At 37.7% G+C, this 27,947-nt stretch overlaps 1 protein-coding gene across 3 annotated transcripts in view; it reads right to left on the bottom strand.

Annotated features, from left to right (window-relative positions):
- Positions 1 to 27,947, bottom strand: part of TOX (thymocyte selection associated high mobility group box) — a 342,737-nt gene that overhangs the window by 166,492 nt on the left and 148,298 nt on the right. For all 3 annotated transcript variants that reach the window (XM_073583952.1, XM_073583953.1, XM_073583955.1), the window contains one exon: positions 2,637 to 2,702. In XM_073583952.1, coding sequence (XP_073440053.1) covers positions 2,637 to 2,702 — 66 coding nt within the window. The remainder of the gene's footprint in view (positions 1 to 2,636; positions 2,703 to 27,947) is intronic.

Genomic DNA, 27,947 nt, shown 5'->3' with positions numbered 1-27,947 from the left:
GGCAGTTAGACCCCAATGATCAGAAAGTTACCTCCTATCCTTCACATAGAAGAAAATGTTCAAACTTGAGAACACCCCTTTAAGGGAATTTGGAGTCCCCATTTAAACTCTGGTGACTGTTGAATTGTTCAAAACAAAATCATGCTTAATGCTAGTAAGTCACATCTTCTCTTGAGGCCTCATTCAGATGTCTGTGAGTCATGTACAAGTTCTATCAATATTTTTCAAGGATCTACCCATGATGGTCTATGGGACTGTTCACAATCACAAGTCAGTATTTTTTGTGGACCGAATGGTCTACAAATATTACAGATGCATAACCATTTTTAATCTAAGTCACAGATTAAAATTACCCCTACAAGCCTATGGATCTGTAAAATCAAGGCTAGCCCATGTATTGCATAAGTGCTCTACCCTGTGCTGTCTGTCATTATTTATTTTTATCAGTGAAAGTGACTGATTAATTATTGATGTAAAGAACTTACAAAACTTACAAGCTGACCAAACACTGGTAAAAAATGGATCCAAAACACTGTCGACTAATGGTCCATGCTTTACGTACGAGAAAGATTACTGACATCTGATTGAAACCTGATAGTATACAGACCAGTTTATTACCCTAAAGAGGCACAATGCAAAATAAAATTGTGGTACCGTGTTAGCCAGAAAAATAGATGTAAATAATTATGTCTCCCAAAAAAATTGACAAAAGTATTCAAGGTGTGATACCTTTATAGGCTAACCAGAGAAATTATATTTGCAAGCAAGCTTTCAGGGCTCAAAAGGCCCCTTCAGCAGGCTAGATTACAGGTGAATTACAGGTAATTCACTTGTAATTCAGCCTGATGAAGGGGCCTTTTGAGCCCTGAAAGCTTGCTTGCAAATATAATTTCTCTGGTTAGTCAATAAAGGTATCACACCTTGAATACTTTTCTCAATTTTTTTGGTAGACATAAATATTTACATCTATTTACCCTAAATAGTAATTTGATTGACAAAATAAAAATAAAGTATTTTGTACCCAAAACTAAAGTTCTAAAAATGACTAATGGATATTCCAGTTATTAATCCAGGTTAACACAGAACATTGCATTATTTTTAGTTCCACCTTTTCCTTTCTGACAGTCAGTGAACATTGGATTGCACTCAAAAGTCACCCAAGTGAGGTCCGATTTTTCACTGACCCATTGACTTGCATTGACGAATTTGATTTGACCCTTGTTTCAAAATCGGATATGTCTCTATGATTTTCCGCAGACCTCATGGTTCATAAAAAAAAAACACTTGAATGTGAATGGCCCCATAAACTATCATGGGTACCAGTGCTGTCCATGAAAAATACGGATAGCATTTGTACTTGAAAATTGAAAGTCTGAATGAGATATAAAGTGTAAATATGGTCAATGTGGTGGACCCACAGCATATTTTAGTATACAATTCATCCAGCAGTGTTTGCCAGTTTTCTGGCGTAAAAGTTCTTGAAATGTCACAAAAATATTGAAACTTTTTGGTTTTTTTTTGCCAGACCTACTCTATGCAGGCAGAGCTTGACCACAAAAGTATAGAGTATGGTTGTCAAATGTGTTATGATTTACATACACAAATGGAGTAGATAATGAAAGAAGTGTATTCCAGTCTCCAACTATTGTACATTTCTGCCACGTACTACAAATTGAATTCCTATACTCAACAGTGGCAACTGCACATCCAAAGGAGCTGTGCAGTGCAGCTCGGCAGCAGTGAGCTCAGTGGCTCTGGGTGGGGTGTTCTGTCTACCTCACTAGGTGGTTGCTGCTCAGTCGACGTCACAGAACCGCGGCCAATACCAGATGCGGAGAGCAGTGGCAGAGACTCAATGCTGGACCCAGGTGCAGTGAGTAAAGTGTGTTTTGTTTTTTTATTATAAAATGCAGCAGGGGATGAAGATTTTCTAAAAATGGCCAACCCTTGTAACATTTTTTCCTAGACTCTTTTCTGTTATATCAATTCTGCTCTTGGACAAACCACTATCCCAAGGTGTCATCAAGTCTTAAAACGCTGCCAAAATTACAAAATACCTCATTCCTTCATATTTTCTCTTCTCATGCTCATTTCTGCCTAAAACATTTATTATTTTAGTAATGTGTTATTTAGAGACGAGCATCCCGCTGTTATGTTTTCATGTCAGTAAATTCCAGATAAAAACTTAACCCATGAAATATATGCTGGATCTCAGCTTGTTCCTCATCTCTAATTAAAACATTCAGTGACATGAGCAGCTTAAAATGATTAGCTAGTCTGCAGTTACAAATCCAAATAAGCGGCACCTGTAAAGAGTTTATTCCTAAAGGTAAAAACAACTGTTTAAGAAGGATCATGCTGGTAAAACAGCTGCTTACACGCTGGAGAGCGAACAAGGTAATATTTCTCAGCAAACGCCAGCAGCGTGTTGTGTGTATTTTTTAATTTTTTTGTTTTTTAATTTTTTTTATCAACCCCATCTCATTAAGTGGCAAAAAAGGCTTAAATGCTTTGTTGATAAATTATGATAATTCTTGATTGCGGCAGTTATGGATAGTGCCACTCATTTGCAATGCAGCTCTTTGAATTTGTTTAATTACAATTTGAAACAAGGCATAGAAGATTAATTAACCCACCTGGCTTGCTGGCACGTAGTCCTGGTTTGGCTCCGACATACTCATGTACATGTTATCACCGTCAAACTGCAAAATAAAATATCAGCAAAGGTTTAGCAATAATAAACAATTTCAACATCTAATAGGCTAACAATAAAAAAATAATAAAATCTCCCTATATAAGAGTTGACGATTTCGCATAAAAAAAGTAATTTTTCAGGTTGCATTGTCGTACGACGCTGTGACACTCATTCAACTGGCATGTCAGTGATTTGCCGTAATTAGTGCCGTAGTAATTATAGCAAGCAAGTAATAAATTAATGGTTTCCTTTCATCCACAATCTGTTACCAAACAAAATAGATCAGTGTGTGTGTACCATGTATAGATATTGCTGCTGGGCCTAATGAACTGCTAAATAAATTGCATAGTTTCTCATGGGAGAAGGCAAATAGTGGATTAGTTACAAAATGCATAATGATGTATTCCTCTGTCTTATCTTATTAAAACAATGTATTTCTTAATACTGATTTGTAAATCAAATAAATAGGAGTGTCATGCAACATTACAGTGAGGGGAGAGAACATTTATTTAGCGCTCCACTCCATTCATCCATGAAACACGTCTTGGCTTAATAAGAACAAAAAAGAATGAAGAGGTTTTAGGGTAAGGCCTTGGAATTTATGTCATCATTTCCAGAGAAATGGCCTGTTCACACTTCGCAGTTTTCTTTTACTAAATGCATTATAGGGGTACTTACGAATCATTTTTATACCTGGTTTTGATGCTTTTTTTTAATCATAAAAAACCCACATCTCATTGCTCTACCATGTCACGTATATTTTCAACATTTGTGGTTAAGAAAAGAAAATTCCTGCTTGTACAGGGAGGCTTCGGGAGGGTTTTTATGTAGCAACTAGATTAAGGCCCGATGCTATCGCATCGGGAGGATAGTGATGTAGTGCTGACCATGTGTTGTGCGGCACTGTGAGCAGCACACCTTGAGGAGAAGTGTTGAACAGCCATCCCGCCTATCTCTTTAGATGTTCACAAAAACCCAGCCCTGTTAAAAGAGGAAATAACATATCTCAGCAGCAAATATGATGCTGGACCTTGACATCCAGGTTCATATCACCAAATGAAAGAATTTTGATGATACACATCTCCCCTCTTATACTTAATGTGTGTTACAGTAATATTGAGAAATATGTGTAAAGGTATCACACCTATGTTTTTATGTGGATAGGATATTTACATAGTGAGACTCAAGAGGGACAGTATTACTGACGTATGTAAAGTGCTATTGAAATAATAGTACTCTATAAAAAAATACAAAAATAATTATTATTACATAAGTTATGTAGGTATGTGTTAGCTATGTAGTTGAAATCATATTGGCACAGGTAAAGGAGTCTATTTGGCAGTTATCTGGCAGTGAAGAAGGCGTCCTGGAGTATTGTAGTGTAAACAGATACTTAAAGTACTTATATAGTCTTCTTATAGAAGTGGGGTACAGCAAAACAGGGCATATAAATGGCGTGAGATAAATGACTTATTAACTGGTGTAATCATGCAGGAGGGGTCCTCCTGTAGTTATGCTTAATGTTTGAAGAAACTGGTGTCCTCCTAGTCGAGGCAAAATTGGCCCTGTAATTGCCCAGCAGTAGTTATGAAGTGGTAGAGGCAAATTGGCCCTTTAATTAGACACCGGCAGTGAACAGGCAGAGGAGCAAGGCAACACTTCCGCACAGCAAGTCGGCGTGAGGTAAATGACGGAATTCCGCGGGATCCAAGATGGCATCGGCGAAATCTCGCGAGATTTTGCCGACGCCATCTTGAGTATCGCGGGATTTCGCCGATCCAAGATGGCGTCACCGCAAGAACATGTCGCCGGCGTGGACAACGTCTGGATCCAGGATGGCGCCGGCGGAAGAAGATGTCGGGGATCGTGCCGATGCCGACGGCGATCGTGGAGCAGCGGCGTTGACGGCGTGAGTATGAGAGACGGAGTGAGAGAAAGGGTCGTATGTGGAGTGAAAGAGGGGGGGACGTGAGTGGAGATGGTGAAAGGTGAGAGGAGTGTGTGTTGAGGAGGTGTGTGTATTGAGGAGGAGTGTGTGTCGATTAACATGGCAAGAAGTGTGTGGTGACGGCTGGCATGGTGAGGAAGGTGTGTGTTAGGAAGGTATATGGTGTCGGGGAGTGTGCGGGGGGCAGAAGAGGCACAGTGCTACCACCAAAGGCAGCTTCTGTCTGGATGCGACACCACCAAGTTACAACCGGACAGAAGCTGCGTTACAACCGGACGGAAGCTGCTTAGCGCATTTATTATTAGAGATGTAGAGTGGTAAGATGTCTTTTATGTGTTTAAGATTACTGTCTTGGGAAATAATTTTTGACTCCAGCTCTTGACCCCTGCCAACATTGTTAATTGTTTAAGGTTTTTGGATGCTTTACTTGGTGCATATAGAATATTGTTGGAATTATTTTTGTAATCACACCAAAATTACAGCATGTTTCTAAATTTCAGTATGTATTTAAGTAAGTTTTTTCTTTGTGATTTTTTTTCACAATTTTCAGAAAGAAAAGCAAATAAAATATATATATATATATATGTACTGTATATGCATACTATCTTGAAGCCCATGCAGAAGTGGTGAGGATGTGGAACTTAAAACTTTTTGAAGTGTTCATCAAAAAATGTGACGTTTTAAATATTTGAATTAGAAACCAATTTGACCCTTCCTAGGGTAAAATATTTACATTCATAGAATCATAGAATCGTAGAGTTGGAAGGGACCTCCTGGGCCATCTGGTCCAACTCCCTGCTCAAAGCAGGATTCGCTAAATCATCCCAGTCAGATGTCTGTCCAGCCTCTGTTTGAAGACTTCCATTGAAGGAGAACTCACCACTTCTCGTGGCAGCTTGTTCCACTCATTGATCACTCTAACTGTCAAAAAGTTTTTCTAATATCTAATCTGTGTCTCCTCCCATTCAGTTTCATCCCATTGCTTCTAGTCTTTGCTTGTTCAAATGAGAATAAAGTTGATCCTTCTACAATGTGACAGCCCTTTAGATATTTGTAGACAGCTATTAAGTCTCCTCTCAGTCTTCTCTTTTGCAAACTAAACAATCCCAAATCCTGCAACCTTTCCTCATAAGACAGGGTTTGCAGACCGGTCACCATTCTGGTTGCTCTTTTCTGAACTTGCTCCAGTTTGTTGATGTCTTTTTTAAAATGTGATGCCCAAAACTGGACACAATATTCCAGATAAGGTCTGACCAAAGAGGAGTAGAGGGAAATAATGACTTCATGTGATCTAGACTGTATGCTTCTGTTAATACATCCTAGAATTGCAGTTGCCTTTTTTGCTGCTGCATCACACTGTTGACTCATATTCAGTCTGTGATCTATTAGTATACCCAAGTCTTTTTCACATGTGCTGTTGCTTAGGCCTATTCCTCCCATTCTGTATATGCTTTTTTCATTTTTATTGCCCAGATGTAGTACTTTGCATTTTTCCCTGTCAAAAACCATTCTGTTAGTTGCTGCCCACTTCTCCAGTTTATTTATATCTTTTTGCATCCTCTCTCTCTCTTCTCTAGTATTAGCTATCCCTCCTAGCTTTGTGTCATCAGCAAATTTAATCAGTTTACCCTCAATTCCTTCATCTAAATCGTTGATAAAGATGTTGAACAATACAGGGCCCAGGACAGAGCCCTGTGGTACCCCACTTGAGACATTCTTCCAACTGGATGTGCAGCCATTTACGACCACTCTCTGGGTCCGATCACTAAGCCAGTTATGAATCCACCTAACAGTTGCCTTGTCCATTCCATACTTAGTCATTTTTTCAATAAGGATTGTATGAGATACTTTGTCAAATGCTTTGCTGAAGTCAAGATATACTATATCTACAGCATTTCCTTGATCCACCCAATCAGTGATTTCATCATAGAAGGAAATTAAGTTAGTCTGACATGACTTATTAGTTACAAACCCATGCTGACTCTGTTTAATCACTTCATTCTTATCCAGGTACTGACATACATGTTGTTTAATAATTTGTTCAAAGATCTTTCCTGGTATAGAAGTCAGACTCACCGGCCTATAGTTGCCTGGGTCCACCTTCTTCCCCTTTTTGAAGATAGGAACAACATTTGCTCTTCTCCAGTCTTCTGGGAATTCTCCTGTTCTCCAAGAATTTTCAAAGATTATGGAGAGGGGTTCAAAAATTTCTTCTGCTATCTCCTTCAGTACTCTGGGGTGTAATTCATCTGGACCTGGAGACTTGAATTCATTTAGGTTAGCTAAGTGTTTCCTCACTATCTTTCTTTTTATAGATATCCTGGATTCTTCTATTCCCTTAATAGAACAGTGAAGAACAGTTGGTGTTACATTTCCTTTCTGAGAGAAAACAGATGCAAAATAGGAATTTAAAAGTTCGGCCTTCTCAACATCCTGTCTTACCATTTCATCATTTTCATCCTGTAAAAATCCTATAGCATCTTTGACTTGTCTTTTACTTTTGACATATCCCCAAAATCCTTTATTGCTTTTGACATCTCTTGCAAGCCTCAATTCATTTTCAGCTTTAGTAATCTGATTTGTGCCCTGCAGGTTCTGCAGACAGCATTATATTCTTCTTTCGATATGCCTCCCTCTTTCCATTTTATAAACATTTTTTTCTTCCTTTTTAGCATGTGCTTAAGTTCTTTGTTCATCCATCCTGGCTTCCTTAAATAATTCCTATTCTTCCCTCTTTTTGGAATTGTTAATAATTGTGCTTTGAGAATTTCATTTTTCAAGATTTCCCATCCTTCCTGGACATTTATGTCTTTAAGGATATCCAGCCATTGGATCCCTCCAATTCTCTTTCTGAATCCCTTAAAATCTGCCTTTCTGAAATCTAACCTTGATGTCTGAGTCTTCACAGGTCTTCCTCCTCTAGTTATCCAAAATTCTAAAATAGCATGGTTGCTACATCCTAGGGTCCCAGCCACTTTTACCAACTCAACCATTTCCTCCCTGTTTATAAGGATTAGATCCAAGGTAGCAGTTCCCCTTGTTTTCTCCCCTACCTTTTGGAAGATAAGGTTGTCAGCAAGAGAGGATAAGAATTTCCTTGACCTGTTAGTTTTGCCTGAGAGAGATTCCCAACAAATGTCTGGATAGTTGAAATCTCCCATGACAACTATGTCATATTTTTTGGAGAACTTGGCCATTTGATGCATAAAGAGTTCATCCATATCTTCAGCTTGCACAGGCGGCCTGTAGTAAATGCCTACAATGGTGTCCTTTCCATTGTTCTGTCCTTGTATTCTTACCCAAACAGTTTCCACAGAACTCCCAGTCTCTGAAGCTTCAATCTCTGTGCAGATATACGCATTTCTAACATACAATGCAACACCTCCTCCTCGTTTATCAAGTCTGTTTCTTGCAAATAAGTTGTATCCTTCTAGTCTTGTATTCCAATCATGTGTATTGTCCCACCAAGTTTCAGTGATTCCAATGACATCATATTTCTTTTCCTGTGTTAGTAGTTCCAATTCTCCTTGTTTGTTGCCCATGCTTTGTGCATTAGTATAGAAACATTTTAGTTTGTGATTGGTTTCTCTTTCTCCAATATTTTTATTAATTAGATTCTTTTGTCTTTGTTCTTCCTTTCCACTTCTAATAGCAGAGTTCTCAATAGCATTTGTTAGGTGTATGGCTTTTTCTGGTCTTTTGCTTCCCTTCCCATGTTGTTCTAGTTTAAAGCTCTCCTTACAAGTGTAGCAAGGCGACTTCCAAATACATGTTTTCCAGTCTTCGTAAGGTGCAACCCATCTCTAGCAAGTAGTCCATCGTAAAGGTAATTCACTCCGTGATCCAGAAATCCAAATTGTTGCTGACGGCACCATCAACGTAGCCAGTTGTTCACCTGCAGAATCTTATTCCACTTCCTTGTTCCATGGCCATCCACTGGGAGGATGGAAGAGAAGACCACCTGCACTCCCAGTTCTTTCACTTTCTTGCCTAAGTCTTCAAAGTCTCTGCAGATGGTTTCCAGGTCGTTTCTTGCGGTGTCATTTGTCCCCACATGTAGTAGCAGGAATGGGTAGTCATCTGTAGGTCTGAAGAGTCCTGATATCCTGTCAGACACATCTTTAATTTTTGCACCTGGAAGACAGCACATTTCTCTTTAAGTTATATCCAGTCTGCAGATAGCGGCCTCTGTTCCTCTCAACAGGGAATCCCCATGACCACCACTCTCCGTTTCTTCTTCACAACATTTTTCTTTCTCCATCCAGGAGGACTCTGAAGGAGGTAAAGATTTTGGTAACATACTCTAAATGTATCTCTGATTTTTAACATTTGCAATTACAATTTTTTTTGTCCAATTGGGTCTGTACTGATAGCAAACAAAGATATAATTTAGTCAGATATGATAGTAATTTTTTTTTTATTTTTACTGGCCCAATGAAAGCATTTTGTGTCCAGCTATAAATTAGAATACTGATATTACATGAAAGCCACAACAATCCTAACGACATGTAATTTTGTAAAAATGATGGCGTTATGACGGTCTTATATACCGTTATCAGCTAACAACTTTTTCCACCCAACTCATTTATAAGCATGGGAATCCAACATTCTCTATTCTTCTAGCCTCAAATATCTGCTAATGAGGACCCAATGGAAAGTTTTGGAATATGACTTAAAACCAGATGGCTTGTATGGCTTATATTACAAAGGTTTGGCAAGGGTTAGGTAGGATGCACATGGGCAGCAAGGTGGTTCAGTGGCTATCATTGTAGCACTGGAATAATGGACTCATTTCCCATTAAGGACAACATCTTCCAGGAGTTTACATGTTCTCCCCGTGTTTGTTTGGGTTTCCTCTGGGTTTCTTCCACATTCCAAAGACATACTGGGAGGGAATTTAGATTGTGAACCCCAATGGGGACAGTGCCAATAATGTCTGCAAAGTGATGAGGAATTAATGGCACTATATAAATGAGAAACTTAAAAAAAAGCACATGCACAAAACCTTAACAGTCACACATACTATAGAGCTCCAATAACTCTGTATTATGCATGGAACAAGTTTTGACTTGTGGATTTTGAATGAAGTTGGTAGAAGCGTATAGGCATATAGCACTGGAATGGGGCCATTTTTTACACTTCACTTTTACAATTATAGACTGTAATTTTTAGAGATTAATTTTATCAACAGGTCAATTTTAGATTGGGATAAGTGTTACGCAACACTAGAAGCAAGACCTATGTTCTACATTAACAGCCATGGTAGCATTTTATCGGTGTGCTGCTATTTTGAGCGACACTCCTATCAAATTGATTACTTTACTGCCTTAGGTCATCATGTTTGGTGTGATCCCTTGTATTAAAATTGTTGAAAAAGGCACATTCCATCAAATGAAATGCCATACAGATGGTTGTATGTACATTAGAGGAGAGCATATCCACACTTTCTCACAATTCCTTGCCATCTCTATCCTTAATCAAAACTTTTTTTCACAAAGTGATCTCAATTGCATTCCCAGTGGATATCTGTCAAGTTTCTTCTCAGCCTTTGTTCACCGAAACAAATCACAGACTTGCTAGAGAAGTGACAAACATGAAATGAAACTCTTTAACCTTCAATGTGCTTAGTCACTATTGTAACAGAAAGCCTGGGAAAACGTACAGAGCTTTTGTGTTTTCCATGAACACCACCAAAAAAATTGAATAACTGATGCATGAAGTGGTGACATCTTTATAGAAAATGTTCTGCCTGAGGTACTGCTATCATACCGGCAGTGATGATATCACTTATTTTTATGTGTCCATCTGCTTAAGTATTATTTGCAGCCACACCTGCCAGAAGCCATCAGCAGAAATCTATTTTTTATTTTTCATCAATGGAAGATTAAGAAATTCCCAATGGTTGCTGTACAATTGTGACTAAAAAGACAAAACACGCATTTATTTGAACAGTATGCAGCTTTCCTTCATTCAAGTGAGTCAAGTAAAACTGATTTAATTGTGGGATTAATTTGCTACCGCTGCTAATTGTTTGATAATTTAAAACAAAGAAAAAGTTGGCGCTCCATTTATTCTTGCAATTTTTTAAATTTGCTTTGCTGCTAATGATACAAGTAGAATCTGCATCTATTATACATCAAGAAGAAACTAACAAACCAAAATATATACATTCTTCTTCTCTGGATTCAATCAGACTTTTTTCTCGACTTTTATCAAGGTCTCTATTAGGGATGAGCGAACCCAAACTGGAAAGTTCAGGGTGTGTACCAGACATATAGTACCGGACTCCAAACACAGATTTCTAACTGTATGTCCAGAATCCTGTTCAGGTTCGGAAGTCTAGTAAAGCTTGTTAAAAAGGCTGCAGCATAGCCGTTCAACAAACTTTAAGGCCGTGGGCACATCTGGCTCCTTCATAGCCATGTCAAGTAATGGCATGGATATGATTGGTCAAACAGTTAAAATAAATAAATAATTTAAAAAATGATGTGTGGTCCCCTTCCTTTTTAAAACCAGCTAAGGGAAAACAGACAGCTGGGGGCTGGTATTTCTATAGACTGGGAAAAGGCCAATATCCATGGAGCTGCCCAGCCTGTTAAAATCAGTCTGGAGCTGCCTGATTTGCTTTAGCCGGTAATTAAAAATAGGGTGGACCCAAAAAAAAATGACGTGGGGTCCCCCTATTTTTAATAACCTGCTAAGGCAAAGCAGACAGCAGCAGTCTGATACTAATAGGTTGGTAAGGGACCATGTATACAGCCTAACAACACCAGCCCTCAGCCACTCTAGAAATGGCACATCTATTTGATGTGACAATTCCAGCTCTTAACCTTGGCTCTTTCCGCTTTGCCCTGGTGCATTGGAAAGTGAGGAAATAGTTTATGGGGTTGATGTCAGCTGTATAAAGTCTGCTGACATCAAGCCCAGAAGTTAGTAATGCAGAAGTGGCTATGAAACACCCACATTACTAACCCCATAGGTTAGACACTTTTCCATTACTAACCATTGGGCTTTATGTCAGTGGACATTACACAGCTGACATCAACCCCATAAACTATTACCCTACTTGCCAACAAACCAGGGCAAGTTGGAAGAGCCAAGGCTAAGTGCCAAAGTTGCCACATCTAACGGATGCACCACCATTTTGGGAGTGACTGAGGGCTGGTATTATTAGGCTAGGAGGGGGTCAATACTTATGGCCCCTTCTCAGCCTATTAAAATAAACCTGTAGCTGTTTGTTTAGCTTTTGCTGGTTATTAAAAGTAGGGTGGACCCCACATCATTTTTTGGGCTTCCCTCCTTTTTCATTATCAGTAAGGGCTAGGAAGACAGCTGTGAGCTATTATCAATAGGCTGGGAAACTTTATGGATACCCCTATTTTGCTTCCTTTTGCAACCCCAAAACCCTTGCTGCAACCATTTTACAGCACCAAAGTTCGGGTCTCCATTGACATGCAATGATTTCAGGTTCGGGCTCAAGTTTGGGCCTGAACTGAACTTTTAACTCAAGTTCAACCGAACTCAAACTTCCATGGGTTCGCTCATCACTAGTCTCTATTATATAACATAGATTATATAGCATATTGAACTCTATAAAGAGGGGAGAAGGGAGCAAGAGTGAGAAGCAAAATTAGAACGTAAGTAGAGGGAGTCACAGAAAGATCATGCTGAGCTTTCTAACAAGTCTGTTACCTCATGCCAGAGCTGAACTCACATGTACACTGCTCATTACTCAGTACTGCGGTACAATCTGTCTCATGCTGCTGCTTTTGTTTGTATGCTAGCTAGGAAATGAAGATATCAAGAATTCCTCTGTGTATGCTTCTGTTTGTATACTAACTAGGAAATGAAGATCAAGAATTTCTCTGTGTGTGCTGTGCTGTGTATGGGAGACATCATAGCAGCCAGTCTCCTCCCACCAGCTAAGAGTCAGTTGCATATAAAAATAAGTTAAGATGAGAATATTTTGCTTATGTCATCTGTATTATCCAGTTGGATAACACACAGACAGCAGACAGACTAATGTTAAACAATAGCACTATTCAGATAAAAGTTTATTCTCATGCAGCATTTATAAATGAAAAAAATCACATTATGCCCTAGCTTCTTCCATTAAAGAAAAAATATCCATGCAGAAAATCCGCAGAATCTGCACCATGTGCACTAACCCTGGATGCCAAATCTTATCAAATTATTGCCTGAAACAGAAACAGAATAGGAAACACGTTTAGAAGTAAGGCAAATCCAGCAGCCAATTTTATCCATTTAATGTACACTAAAATGAAATTCTATAGGCACATTAACTATTATAAAATCAGGGTCTTGTAGCATGTTCCCTCCAGCCCATATAAAGTCAATTTTTCAATTGGGCCATGCTTATGATGAATGAAATAATTAAGTTTTATGTGATAAATGAACAAACACAAGCTATTTGTTTTGCTTCATACATTAAAAATATTGTGCTTATGAAGCACTCAAGAAACGTACTCTACATGGTCCAGAATGGGGGCAGCTCAAGTGATCTCAGGTGTCTAATAATAAGCTTACAGAATCTTGTTTTATTAAACAGGCAATTTTGAAGAGTGGTTTGGAAGTCTCCCTTATGCCTTTTCTAATATGATTGTGAAATCTACAAAGGATACAAAGCTAATTTAAAGACATATTATCATGAAGCTTGAAATATATACATTTTAAGAGACAGCACTCGATATGGAAAACGAGTTCACATTTCCTTCTGAAACTCCTGATATATCTTTCTACACCAGCTAAATCTGAAAGTAATACAAATTTCTTAGAAAATAAACAGAAAATACTTTTATAAAATTTGCCTTTACAAAAAATGGCTTTAGTAAAATCCTTTTAAAAACTGTCTTATGATTTAATTCAATTAAAATACACCATTTGTGAGATAAAGACATAATTTTAGGCACTGGAGAAAATTCAGGATTTCATTTGAAAGCCAATGTACTGATATGTTCTTGTGGAAGTGTTCTTTGATTTGCGCATTCTTGGTATTCTTTGGATTTTTGTAGGCTCCACTGAAGGCAACTGATCTCATAGAGGTATATGCATGCAACCGCAAATACACAGGGGTCATACTTAGCAATACCTGCTCTCAATGCCAAATATACAGCAAGATGCAGACAAGCCCCATGATTTTAGGTGGGGATTGCAAAGGTGCAAATGTCCTATTCAGGGAATTGCTCTTAATTTTAGTTAGCAAGAAAATCCAAATAGCGATCGGCGCTCAATTCATATTGGTGCATGTGGAAATGAGCTATATGTAATGAAGAACTGAAAGTGAGTGCTGGGATTTCTTCATTACAGAGAACAAGACAATGAAGATCCTTGAAGCAAGTTACGAGCTTGTGTATCTTGGCCAAAATATCAACTTAAACCTTTTCTAATATTTGCAGGATGTAACCTTGTCCTTTTGGTGTTGATGGGGAAAAATAGGATGGTTTGACCTTGTTGGGTGCACTTACATAGTGCTGGGCAGCCCATCTGATCTAATGCTATAGGTGTCGCTAATAGCTTGTAAGCTGGCATGGTGGACTACCCTACTATGTGCGATTGGCACTTTATACCAGTCTCATCCATGTGCTTCTAGAATACTAAGCAACTACCCCCCCACATGGTTGATACATACATGAGTGGTTGTTCCTCAGTGATTTGCACATGTGCTACCTCGGTCTGACCAGGTATTAGTATTTATGGCTTCTTTTTCTTTAATTTGTTTAGATATGATGTCCTTTTCAGTGAATTATTGGACTTCTATGAACTCCACTGACTTCTATAAGAAGTTGAGCAGTTACAAGCAGTTTATTGACATGCTCAGCCATGACCTTAAACCTCTATTGGCTCCAAGAGAGAGGTCTTTGAGAAGTCGAGTATGTGCGAATGACAGAAGAGCACTACTGTAAATTTGTTTATGCCAAACAACACATCTGAGCCCAATTAATGGAATCCTGCTTGCTATTTTGTGATTTTGACTTACAGTATAGCATTATCAACCAGAAAGACAAGTCTGTTAAAACAACTGAAATCTCTAGGGAATGTCCAGCTTAGGAGATTGTGATTCAGAAACTATCAGAGAAATCAATCACAAAATCTTGATGTACTGGTTGCCTATCTAAGGCTTAAACCATATTTTTGTAATTGTGTGTGTGGGGGGGAGTCAAATGTTAGTAGGCTGGAGGAGTGAGCAAAATACCCCTCCTTGTGTCTCATAAAGCTTGGAAAGCTATAAAGATGATCAGATTTTCCCATCTATGGCCCACCAAAAAAACCATTTCAGGGTTCATTAAGGATTGATTTTCAGACATCTATAATTGTGAGAATGAAATATGTCTAAGGTTAATTACTGCTTTTTACTTTTAAATTAATCTCACTAGCATAATTCCTGGGAACAGCGACAGCTTTTTTTTAGGACTTTGTGGTGATCCCAGTGTTTGGACACCACTAAATAGACATTTATGTAGAATACTATCAATACTTCGTAAACATTGCTAAATTATTGATATAGGGTCAACTAACAAATAGGGCAAGTAATGAATTTGTTGGACTAACTATGCACTATTCATTGTGGCCAGTAACAGTATTCTTTGTGACCAGTAACACTATTCATTGTGGCCAGTAACGCTATTCATTGTGGCCAGTAATAGTTACTATAGGAAAAAACATCTTGCACAACTGCTGCTTTATACTATTATGATTTAAAAGAAACAATTGCTTCTATTTTCAATTTCTAATGTATTTTTTTCATAAAAACTTGTAGAATGACAAGATATTCTAGTATTAATGCCCTTTAATTAAATTGTTCTAGTGAAATTACAACTTTAACAGCAAATATGTCATCTAAAACTTACTTATTTGTTTTTACAATGGTTTACAATGGCCTAAACTGCTCTTTAATAAACTAAGTCTATAGGCTACAAAAATAGGGAGATTAATGGTGCTGATATTGTTTCCAGTAAACTCCTGGATATATTCAACATTGTCTAGTATGAATAAAGTATTGTAAAAAACACAAACCACAATGTTTGGGTTTTATGTCTTCCAATGTAATTCAGTGTCTTACACAAGATTATTCAACAGATTAATCAAGTAGTCTCTGGAGAAATCAGGATTTACGTGAGCTCATCAATAATACATAATGAAACAAAACAATTACCAACAAATTAGTTAGCGTACTAGTTAACGTATTAATAAATATAAGAGGCTTTGCATAGAGGTTGTCCATAGTGTTATACTTACGGATAATGAAATCCCTTATTCAAATATATTAAAGCTGGCCATAATTGACTGGAGGTGGAAATCTAGGAGCTTTTAAGAAAGTTTCCATGAACAGTCTGTGTGCTAACTACTCACAGGTAAGTATAAATCAGCAAAATAGTGAGGCTACATAACTAAAATTTAACTTTTATTAAATATTCTTATAAAAGACATATCAAATTACCTACAAGGTACAAAGACAATCACAAACAATACATAAACCTCAAACAACAGCCTACTCAACCAGTATAAACAGTCTCTCAATAGTAGTCCTATTTTATCTGGGTAGTTAGACTCGGGTTACATCACGCATAGGTTATATCACGCATAGGTACATCACACACATGCGGCTTGGGAAATCATATAAAGTATAGAATCTCTTGCACATCTTCCTGTCCTCCCTAATTCTAGGGCTTGGCACTCACTGATATAGCAACGGTAACACTCTTAATAATAACATGGTCTGCTTGTATAGTTGATAATACAATGGACCATATAGGGATATTTCTGTAATCTTCACTACAAGAGGTTTGTATAAAATCACTAGCAGCTTCACTATATATGTTTATCCTTGTGATCATTGTGATTCACATCCATAACATATGCTACATCAGGTGTGGGCTGAGAATTAGTCGATCTCACGCTATGGTGTAGCATTGGTGTAGTATTCAAAAGCGAGACTATAGTGTTATTAAGGAAGGTCTAGATTACCTGGATAAAATGGGACCACGGTTGAGAGACCAGTCCAGTAGACTGTTGTTTGATCTTTATGTATTGTTTGTGATTGTCTTTGTACCTTTTAGGTAACTTTAGATTTGTCTTTTATATCAATGGTTAATAAAAGTTAAATTTTATCTATATAGCCTCACTACTCTGCTTTATACTGTAGGTTCCAGGGACTACTTCTGTTTTCATCCTTTCACCTCTGTATGGAAATCTGGGTTTCCATGCAAAGGCCCGTGCATTGAGTAGCTGCTGTCTGGTGGAGAGAGTTGACAGAGAATAGATATCTATATCGAGTCATAGAGGAAGACATATCTGACCAACCCTATCATTGTTCATAAAACAGGATATAATTAAAACTATAATCAGCTGGACAGTAACACAGGCTACAATGAAAGAGAAGCCCAGTAGATACTGAGGTAGAGCATTTCCTGAGAAACAGTAGGACAGAGTGGTTTGTTAATAGAATAATGAGCTGGGTGCAAACATGATGCCCAATAATTAGGTCAGCTGTGTCAACCCCTACCAGCAGAGATGGATAAGGCTGGAAGGTAACAGGATATGAATGGGACAAAGTTTCTATTACATTCTTTGCCCACATCTCAACCATTCAGCATTTCGTAGGCCACCATCTTGAAACAAATTTCTATTGAATTGTTCTGTGATATCAAAGGACATTGGTTGAAATAGATAAGTATATTATCTAAGCCATTGTTTCCCAAACTCAAGTCCTCATGGTCCTCAACAGGTCATGTTTTCAGGATTTCCATAGTGTTGAACAGGTGAGAGAATTCCTGATGCCTTCATGATGCTTCCATTACCTATACAATACAAAGGAAATCATGTTGGGCGCTGTGAAGATTGGATTTATGGGAAACATTGATCTAAACTAATAAGCTTTCTTATTTGGAATTTGGCAATAGCATGTGCAGCTGTTGTTGCAATGTAGTCTTAGCGCTGTTTGTATCGTACCATCAAAATAGTTTCTAATACTCTGAAACTATGAAGATTCACTCACTATGTAAACTCAGTGATTTTGAAATCCATATGCTTCAAAATAAACCTAATATTCAAAATATATTTCATTCCTTGATAAAGCAAGATGGGTCCCCTTTCTCAAGAACTATGCAGGTCAAACAGGTGGGAATAACAGCTTTCATAAGTTAAGGCATGTCCTGTAGATATGACATTGATGTATGAGAGTGGAAACCCCTTTATCCAGGTTTCATAGTGAACCCTTCATATTGAAAACATATTTCCTGTTGTTTATACAGCACCAAAATATTCTTAAGCACTGTACACATTTTAGGCACTTATTGAGTCCGTGTTCTCAATAGTATTCACAATCTAGTGTACTAGATCTCAGCAACATACGCAGGCCAATATCAAGGAAGCCAATTACCTACCAGAATTAAAATATGAATTCAGGATCTAAATGCTCTCATGAGCAAGTGTTAGCCACTGAGCCACCAGGGGCAAAAATGTGATGATTTACCTAAATTCATTGATTTGCACCAAACAGTATTATTGTTTAAATGTTTCTACTGTTTGCTATATAAAAAAATAAATTAAAATCACTTACGGCAACAGAAAATTAGCATACTCATCTTGTAGAAGTATAAGACAAGATCACTAAGACAGAAAACATAATACTAGAAACAGTCCCAAGCCTATATATCTGGACCGTTACAGGCAACAGCCATGGATACTCCTAACAAGGATGCATATATAAAGAATGGAGAATATAATCCAAAGTAAAGTAAAAAGAAATGTATTTTAATTATTTGGGCTATTAAATAACACTTCTTTCTAAAATTTCAGATGGTGTGCTGCCTCCATCATTTTTGAGTTATATATATATATATATACATACTGTATATATATATATATATATAATACTTATTACATAAGGATGTATATTACCGTATGGAATTCAATATACTGTACATATGCACTTCCGTGCATTCAAGTTGTTATCCAATATTCATAGCAATTTTTAGATGAAATTTATCATATAAATTTTTGATTCAAAATTCACTCTACCACTATATTTAGAATTGAGAGTCCTCAGTGGTTAATACCTTTCAATGGCTAACTGAAAAGATGGTAGCAAATTGCAAGCTTGCAAGACTACTCAGGTTTCTTCATCAGGCATACACTAATACAAAATCTGAAGAATCACATATTTATACACAGCACAGAAATAGTGCAGTAGATAAGACAAGTGACGTGAAGCAGAACTATCATTATGGGAGAGGGATAAACCGTTGTGACCATAAATATTGGAACAGTTCATAGATAAGGAGTGAAAGTTTTATTGTTCTCTGATTGGGGTCTGGTTCTGTGTTGTGATGACCCCACAAGGTCTGAGGAGCAAATTCCTTAACTGATGAAAAATGTAAATCCATGCGACACATTCATTCCTGCACTGAATGTGCCAAAGGTTGTCATAAGTTTATACTCCCAGACTCTTCTGTCTCTCTGAGATTTGAAATTACCTTTTAATACACCTACAATGTATAAATATATGCGGGGACAGTACAAAGACCTTTCTAATGATCTTTTTACACTTAGACCTGTGACGGGGACAAGGGGGCATCCTCTATGTCTGGAGGAAAGAAGGTTTAAGCATACTCACAGACGTGGATTCTTTACTGTAAGAGCAGTGAGACTATGGAACGCTCTGCCATATGATGTTGTAATGAGTGATTCCCTACTAAAATTTAAGAAGGGACGAGAAGCCTTTCTTGAAAAGTATACTATTAGAGGGTATATTCACTAGTTTCCTTGATATTGCGTTGATCCATGGAGCTAGTCTGATTGCCGTATGTGGAGTCGGGAAGGAATTTTTTTCTCCAATGTGAAGCTTACTGTTTGCCACATTGTTTTTTTTTGCCTTCCTCTGGATCAACATGTTAGGGCAAGTTAGGATAGGATATGGGTTGAACTAGATGGACTTAAAGTCTTCCTTCAACCTTAATAACTATACTAGTAGTAATTTCATGTCCATGGTGCTGTGGTCAGGGAGACAAAAATGTTTTGCCACAGGTAGATCTATTCTTTTTTTCTCTTATTGTGTGGTGGTGAGAATTCATTTTTATTCTAAGCTATTGCCCTGACTCCCCTACATACAGACCCCCAGTTGGACATTTAGTACAAATAATTAAGTACACCACATTAGATGTGATGCAGCTGAAAGTACCTGTAATCTTGTAGTCCTGATATGAGTTGGGGATCTTTATCTTGCCCGTGGTCATTATAAATGGACAGGTTTTACATTTTTTCTGGTTACTAGGAAAAGTTCCTGTAGATGTTGGAGAGGACAAGGTGCTCCTGACAATGATGCTACTTAAATTTGGGGGCTGCCTAAAACACAGTAGTGGGGAGGTCTGGAAATATGGATTGTAATCGGGCATCTTTTTGTTGAAAAGGTTGTAATTTCTGTGCTGCTCCCCATAGCACCTCCAGATTAGGATTGTATGTGATGACTAGAGGCACCAGGCTATTTTCTTCTTTAGCTTTGTAATGTAGGAGATGATTCCTTGATATTCTGGTGGCTCTTATGACTTAAACTTATGACAACCTTAGACACCCTCAGTGCAGGAATGAATGTGTCGTATGGATTTATGTCCGTTTACATCAATTAAGGAATTTGCTTCTCAGACCTTGTGGGGGCATCACAACACAGAATCAGACACCAATCAAAGAACAATAAAACTTTCACTCGTTATCTATGAACGGTTCCAATATTTATGGCCACAACGGTTTATCCCTCTCCCATAATGATTGTTGTTTCTTGTCACTTGTCTTATCTACTGCATTATTTCTGTGCTGTGTTGTGTATAAATATGATTCTTCAGTTTTTGAATTAGTCTATGCTTGAAGAGACCTGAGTAATCTCGAAAGCTTGCAATTTGTTACCATCTTTTTAGTTAGCCATTAAAAGGTATCAACTACTGAGGATTCACAATTCTAAATATTTTTCTATCTACTGGCTAACACGGTACAAATATATATATCTTCCCTATACTCTACCACTATTGCATCTAATTCAAAGTATTTAAATTTACTCCTGTTTTTATATTTATGTAAGCATCAAGGCTTAATATGTTATAAGTAATAGTACTTAGAAATATATAGAAAAAGAAATAGAAAATATAGAACTGGCAGGGAATGATTTAGATAGATGTACCATATCTATCTATAAAGTGCTGGGGCATAACCTGATGCCCTTGCCTAGCACATACCAATCCAATGACAATATCTCATAGAAGTTTGCTCAGTGCTTCACTTCACCTATGTATAAGGAGGCATATATGTGAATGCAGGGAAATTATCTAATCTTAGCATGAAAATTTGTGATTAAATTTGACATTTATTACCTGGATGCATGGAAGATAGTGCTAGATGTCTGCAGCGTGGTCTGGTATGAGCTTCTGAACCCAAAACTATGAGCTTCTCAATGTACATACTGTCAATTTAAATTTAGATACAGCCCAACAAGTAAGCTGTAGGGTTCACAATCTAGTTTTTTAAAAAAGTATGCAGCTTAGTCCCTTACCACTTAAGGTTTAGATCTGTCCACACTTGAATCATGGCTTTAGTTTGTAATGGAGCCTTAAAGGGGTTATCCACTGCTAGACAACTCCTTATTAATGGGCCCAGGTAGGTGGAAAAAAATCAATACTCACTTCCTGAACTGACACCACTTCTCTTTACTCAAGATAACATCTGATGCCAATATCCAGAAGAGTTACATCAGCCAATGAGTTGCCAGTGATCAACTGCAGCGATCACATTTCATCTGAACATGAGAGATGCTAGGATATATTTTAACATGGGTGCTTCATAAAATTATATTTCACACTCACATCTAGTCTAGGGAACGAAAGCTGCACCAAGATCTGGAATGGCCTGGACATTAAGTTGTACTCGAGGTGTTGGGTGGTTGAATCAGATCGAACTGCCTGTTCAGTTAGAAATGTGTGAAAAGTGACTTGATGACGCAAGAATTTTTTTTACTGTGATGTACTTGTTTTGCTGTGTATAAAGATAATAAGGATGACTGCTGCCAGTTTATAACCAAATTCACTGAGTTAGAGTGAATGTCCTTTGGGTGCCAGCCAAAGGTCTGTTCTAGAAGATGGCTATACAGAGAGCTAACCAACCTCCAAATTGTCACTATATACACAGGAGATATGCATATTCAGTATATAGAATTATGTGGTAATTTGGTCCCCGGCATAATCAATAAAAACCGCACATTTTAGAATCTCAGATCTCTGACAAATATAGCTAGATTATCCCAGTGAAAAATCTTAGAGCTGGCGGGAGTTTACACTATAATGGAGGAACTAGTGCCCTTGCTATATAGCTTATACTTCATTCCTTGCTGTGTTTTCATAGTGATAAAATGAAACATTTCAGGTCTACCCAAGGCTAGTCTTCCTACTGCTTAAGTTATTTATAATCTGTGCCTTTCTACCATAGTATGTATAAACAGTTCTCCTGCAGATAAAGAATTAACGATGATTAGCTTGATATTTTATTTACAATGATATGAAATAGAAAAAATGTAATATTTTGCAGTAGTCTACATGTGTCTAGTTAACTAAGTTCTATTTGCACTCTATATACTGTACACGTGCATCGTTGCTCCAGAGTTGTGTCAGCTTTGTCAGCTATCATAACATTTTGAAGTGTTGCATCAAGTTGTGCCAGATCCAAGACTGATGCATAAAACTGGCTTTGGCATGGAGGGATTGCACTATATCTCAGTATCTCCTAAATGGGGTCATCAACGGCAGATCCTGAAATTCCAGCATCATGGGTTTTTTTTAGTGACACCAGTGCTGCCCCACAGCTTCTATCACTGCATTATCATTGGGCGACGCTGGTATCACTCACTGCTTTAATCACCACTCCTAATGATGATTCGGTTGGGGTCAGTGCTAGAAGCTAGGAGGCAGCACTGGCATCACACACTGCTTCTATATCTGCCCCCTAACATCTTGCTTGACAGTTAGAAGCTGCAGCTGTAGGGATAGTAGCAGAGTGCCAGTACTGTACTCACCCCTCACACAAATTCTATCAGTGCTATGGAATTAGGATATCTTCAAATGGTATAGATGAAGAATACTGTAGTTCATGACTGCAATGCCGCCCTCTGATGATGTCCTGTTTCAGCAGAGGCGACAGATGCTCTGGGAAAGTGAGTGCAGCCCCAGCCTCCTATGATATCCTTTCAAACAAAACGTCATATAAATTTAGGGATTAGGTAGATAGGGAAAAGTATAGGAGATTGTATAATAAAGCTAATTACAAAATTGATTAGGGTGTAACACTAGACATTTAGAAAGAACATCGAACCACCCATTGTACCACCCCTTTGAACATCCAATGAGAGGGTGCAAAAGCTATTGTGATGGTGAAGAGAGCTAAGTGAAGAAGAACTTGGCACTCAAAAAAATTGGTATCCAGTACACATAGAATCGTAGAGTTGGAAGGGCCCTCCTGGGCCATCTGGTCCAACCCCCTGCTCAAAGCAGTATTCGCTAAGTCATCCCAGACAGATGTCTGTCCAGCCTCTGTTTGAAGACTTCTATTGAAGGAGAACTCACCACCTCTCGTGGCAGCCTGTTCCACTCATTGATCACTCTGACTGTCAAAAAGTTTTTTCTAATATCTAATCTGTGTCTCCTCCCATTCAGTTTCATCCCATTGCTTCTAGTCTTTCCTTGTGCAAATGAGAATAAAGTTGATCCTTCTACAATGTGACAACCCTTGAGATATCTGTAGACAGATATTAAGTCTCCTCTCAGTCTTCTCTTCTGCAAGCTAAACATTCCCAAATCCTGCAACCTTTCATCATAAGACAGGGTTTGCAGACCGGTCACCATTCTGGTCGCTCTTTTCTGAACTTGCTCCAGTTTGTTGATGTCTTTTTTAAAATGTGGCACCCAAAACTGGACACAGTATTCCAGATGAGGTCTGACCAAAGAGGAGTAGAGGGCAATAATGACTTCATGTGATCTAGACTGTATGCTTCTGTTAATACATCCTAGAATTGCATTTGCCTTTTTTGCTGCTGCATCACAATGTTGACTCATATTCAGTCTGTGATCTATTAGTATACCCAAGTCTTTTTCACATGTGCTGTAGCTTAGCCCTATTCCTCCCATTCTGTATATGCTTTTTTCATTTTTATTGCCCAGATGTAGTACTTTGCATTTTTCCCTGTTAAAAACCATTCTGTTAGTTGCTGCCCACTGCTCGTTTATTTATATCTTTTTGAATCCTCTCTCTCTCTTTTCTAGTATTAGCTATCCCTCCAAGCTTTGCGTCATCAGCAAATTTAAGCAGTTTACTCTCAATTCCTTCATCTAAATCGTTGATAAAGATGTTGAATACAGGGCCCAGGACAGAGCCCTGTGGTACCCCACTTGAGACATTCATCCAACTGGATGTGCAGCCATTTACGACCACTCTTTGGGTCCGATCACTAAGCCAGTTATGAATCCACCTAACAGTTGCATTGTCCATTCCATACTTAGCCATTTTTTCAATAAGGATTGTGTGATATACTTTGTCAAATGCTTTGCTGAAGTCAAGATATACTATATCTACAGCATTTCCCTGATCCACCTAATCAGTGATTCTGTCATAGAAGTTAAATGTTTTCGGTCCCTAAGTAGACCTTCATCAGAACTGGTTCAGAGAAAAATTCAGATTAAGATTCTATGTTTCACTATGTGTAATAATACTTCAAAGGGATTGGATGCCTGAGTGATGATCACAGATCTGTGTGAGGCAGCACGTCTGGGTTGTGCAACCTCGGTCACTGTGGATGAGCACTCATCAGGCATCCACTTATATATACAGGATGGATACCCTACTTGAGCACCGATATCTCCAATTTATATGAGTGCCTTGTTTGTTTGTACTGTTTGGTGAAGAGAGCAAGAGCAGGGTCAGCAGTGGCAACACCTATTGTGATTGGTGGATCCTGTGTTATCAGCGGTGTATATAGATGTTACCTGTAACTGTAACCCTGCTTCTGATTAAACTGATGTAAACTCAGGAAGTATGAGTGTAAAACAGCTACATGGGCCAATGTGAAGGGTGAAAGATTACTAATATTAACCCATTAACGACCAGAGGTATTTTTGTTTGTTCATTTTCATTTTTGCTCCACTTTTTCCCAGAGCCATAACTTTTTTATTTTTTGTCAGAATGGCCATGTGAGGGCTTGTTTTTTGCAGGACAAGTTGTAGTTTTGAATGACACAATTGGTTTTAACATATCGTGTACTGGAAAACAGGAAAATATTCCAAGTGCGGTGAAATTGCAAAATGCAATCCCAGAGTTTTTTGGTTTTTGTTTTACCATGTTCACTAAATGCTAAAATTGACCTGCCATTATGATACTCCAGATCATTACAAGTACATAGACACAAAACATGTTTAGGTTCTTTTTTATCTACGTGGTGAAAAAAAATTCCAAACTTTGTTAAAAAAAATGCAATTTTCCGATACCCGTAATGTCTCCATTTTTCGTGATCTTGGGTTGGGTGAGGGCTTATTTTTTGTGTGCCGAGCTGATGTTTTTAATGATACCATTTTGGTGCAGATACAATCTTTTGATCACCCGTTATTGCAATTTAAAAAACCGCAATTCTGGCATTTTGACTTTTTTCTCACTACACCGTTTAGCGATCAGGTTAATCCTTTTTTTATTGATAGATCGGGCAATTCTGAACATGGCAATATAAAATATATGTATGTTTGATTTTATTTTTATTGTTTTAATTTGAATGGGGCAAAAGGGGGGTGATTTGAAATTTCATATTTTTTTACTTTTTTCATATTTTTAATAACATTTTCCTTTAATTTTTGGCATACTTCAATAGTCCCATGGTAGACTAGAAGCTGACACAACCCGATCGGCTCTGCTACATAGAGGCAATGGTCAGATCGCCTGTATGAGATAGAATTGTAGCTTGCTATGAGCACCGATCACTGGGTGGCGCTCATAGCAATCCAGCACTGACAACCATAGAGGCCTCTGGTTGTCATGCCAACACACCGGTGACCAGCGATCATGTGACGCGGGTCACTGGTGTGCGTTTTTCCAGCGCGGTTGCCGGAAGTGCTTGTTAAATGCCACTGTCAGAATCTGACAGCGAGATTTAACTGGTTAATAGCTGCGGGTGGATTGCGATTCCACCTGCAACTATTGTGGACACATGTCAGCTGATCAAAACAGCTGACATGTCCCAGGAAAGATGTGGGCTCACCGCCGGAGCCCACATCAAAGGGAGGGAATCCGACATCAGCATACTATTACGCCTGATGTGGAAAAGGGGTTAAAGATTAAAAGCCCTTGTGGGCAGTGTGAAAATTGCAAGATTTCTATTTTTCATATTTAATGCAGAATGCGATATGGAGCAAAAACATTGCCCACAAAAACATTCAAAGAGATGTTATTTTCATTTTTATTTAAAAAATCAGTAATGCACGTGAAAATAAGAAACATTGCAATATATCTTATAAGAGAAATCTGCTTCTTTCTCTGTCAGGACAGATCATTCATTTTCAAAAATTTCAATTCACAGTTAAAATCTGTATACAGTGAAGACAAATTTTTCCATTAATGAAAAAGGTGGACATGGGTTTTTTATTCTTTTCACATTTTTCATTATGTTCTATGGTAAAATGAGTGGTGTCATTCACATCCACACATCCTCCCGCAAAACAAGCAAGCCCTCATTTAATTATGTTGATAAAAGAAAATAAATAAAAAGTTATGGATCTTGGAACCAGGGGAAGAAGAAAGCAAAAGCACAAGAAAAAACATTCCTTGGTCAATAAAGAATTAAAAATGTTTAAGTATAATTTTAAACCCATTTATGGGACATTCATAAAGAGTCTGTATTCTAGTATTCATTTTTTAACATTAATAAAAATTCTTAGTAAATTAGGTCATGGAAAGATGTAATTACAGAAATCTAAAATAAAAAGAAAGATTACACATTTTCTTACTCATTTGAAGATGAAAGTAGAAATAAAATAGAATAAATACATCATTATTTGCTGCAAGCATATGAAAGATTTATGAAATAATCCATGAATGTCTACAAATGATTAATAAGAGCCCTTCAACCAATATGATTTATTAATACGTCATATTTATAAACTCCTCAAGTATTCTGCAGTGCAATATAATTGGAAATAATGCATATATAATGTTTCACATTGTGTATATAGTAAAAACCAAGGGCCTCAAACAAAGTACTACAACTGGAGGCAATTACTTAAGCTTGTGTAAGATTCATTAAAGGGCTTATTACTGCTTTTGCCTATATGTGTCTTCCCCCTGGTATAAGGACAAGTAGACCTTAAGTCGCATTTCTTCCATTACATTAAATTCTCAGGAAAAAAAACCTGAAATAAAATTTTCCATGTGTAGATATTGAGATCAGAAATGAACAAACAGTAACAAATCTCTTCTGAGATATTCTTAACTGTATCACTGTAAGAACTGAGGATTATCAAGACAATCCAACCCTTCACCAAACCAACACTATGGGAACATGCTTCTTTCAGACATAAGCACTGTAAAAGTATATTTGAAACAGAGATTGTACTGAAAAAGTTGCCTAGTAAAAGAAAAAACATGGCTAATTTCATTAAAAAAACAGTGCCACTTCTATCTCTAGTTTCTGGGTGGTTTTGTAACACAATCCTATTTAGGGCTCACTCACACATCCATTTTTCACAGGCGAGTGCTATCCACTTTTCTCACAGATAGCATGTCTACAGGGCTGTACAGATGTCTACAGATGCGGACTGAGTGGTCCATGCAAAATCAAGGAAATATGACCAATATTGATCCAAGTGTATGATCAAAAGCGGGAAAAAAAGTCTAAGGGTCCGTGAAAAAAATCAGTAGTTGATGCCATCCAAGTGCTATCCATTTTTCAGTGACTAATTGGAAAAGATAGAGAAACTTTTTTTTATTTTTCTCATCAGTGAAAAAAACTGATGAAACGCTGATGACCAGTGATGAAATGTGGTCTGGTTTACTCCTACGTCAAAAAGCTGATATCAAAACGAGGCCTTACTTTGTTAGAGTTTATCTGCGAAACCAATCTGAACTCATGGAAAAGTTTGGTGATGTTTTTGGAAGAAAGCTTGTTTTCCTAATGTTTAAAAACAACAATTAAAATTAGACAAGTCAGAACTATCAAGTTTTAATAAAAGACAAGCCTGTAAAAACGAACAGTGATCAACAATAAAGGCAAGCATT

The sequence above is a fragment of the Dendrobates tinctorius genome, unplaced genomic scaffold, assembly GCF_039654945.1.
Source record: "Dendrobates tinctorius isolate UK_male_01 unplaced genomic scaffold, ASM3965494v1 ptg000082l, whole genome shotgun sequence".
NCBI classification, from domain to species: domain Eukaryota; kingdom Metazoa; phylum Chordata; class Amphibia; order Anura; family Dendrobatidae; genus Dendrobates; species Dendrobates tinctorius.
The sequence above is the reverse complement of the archived record's forward strand: the minus strand, read 5'-3'. Positions and strand labels throughout refer to the sequence as shown.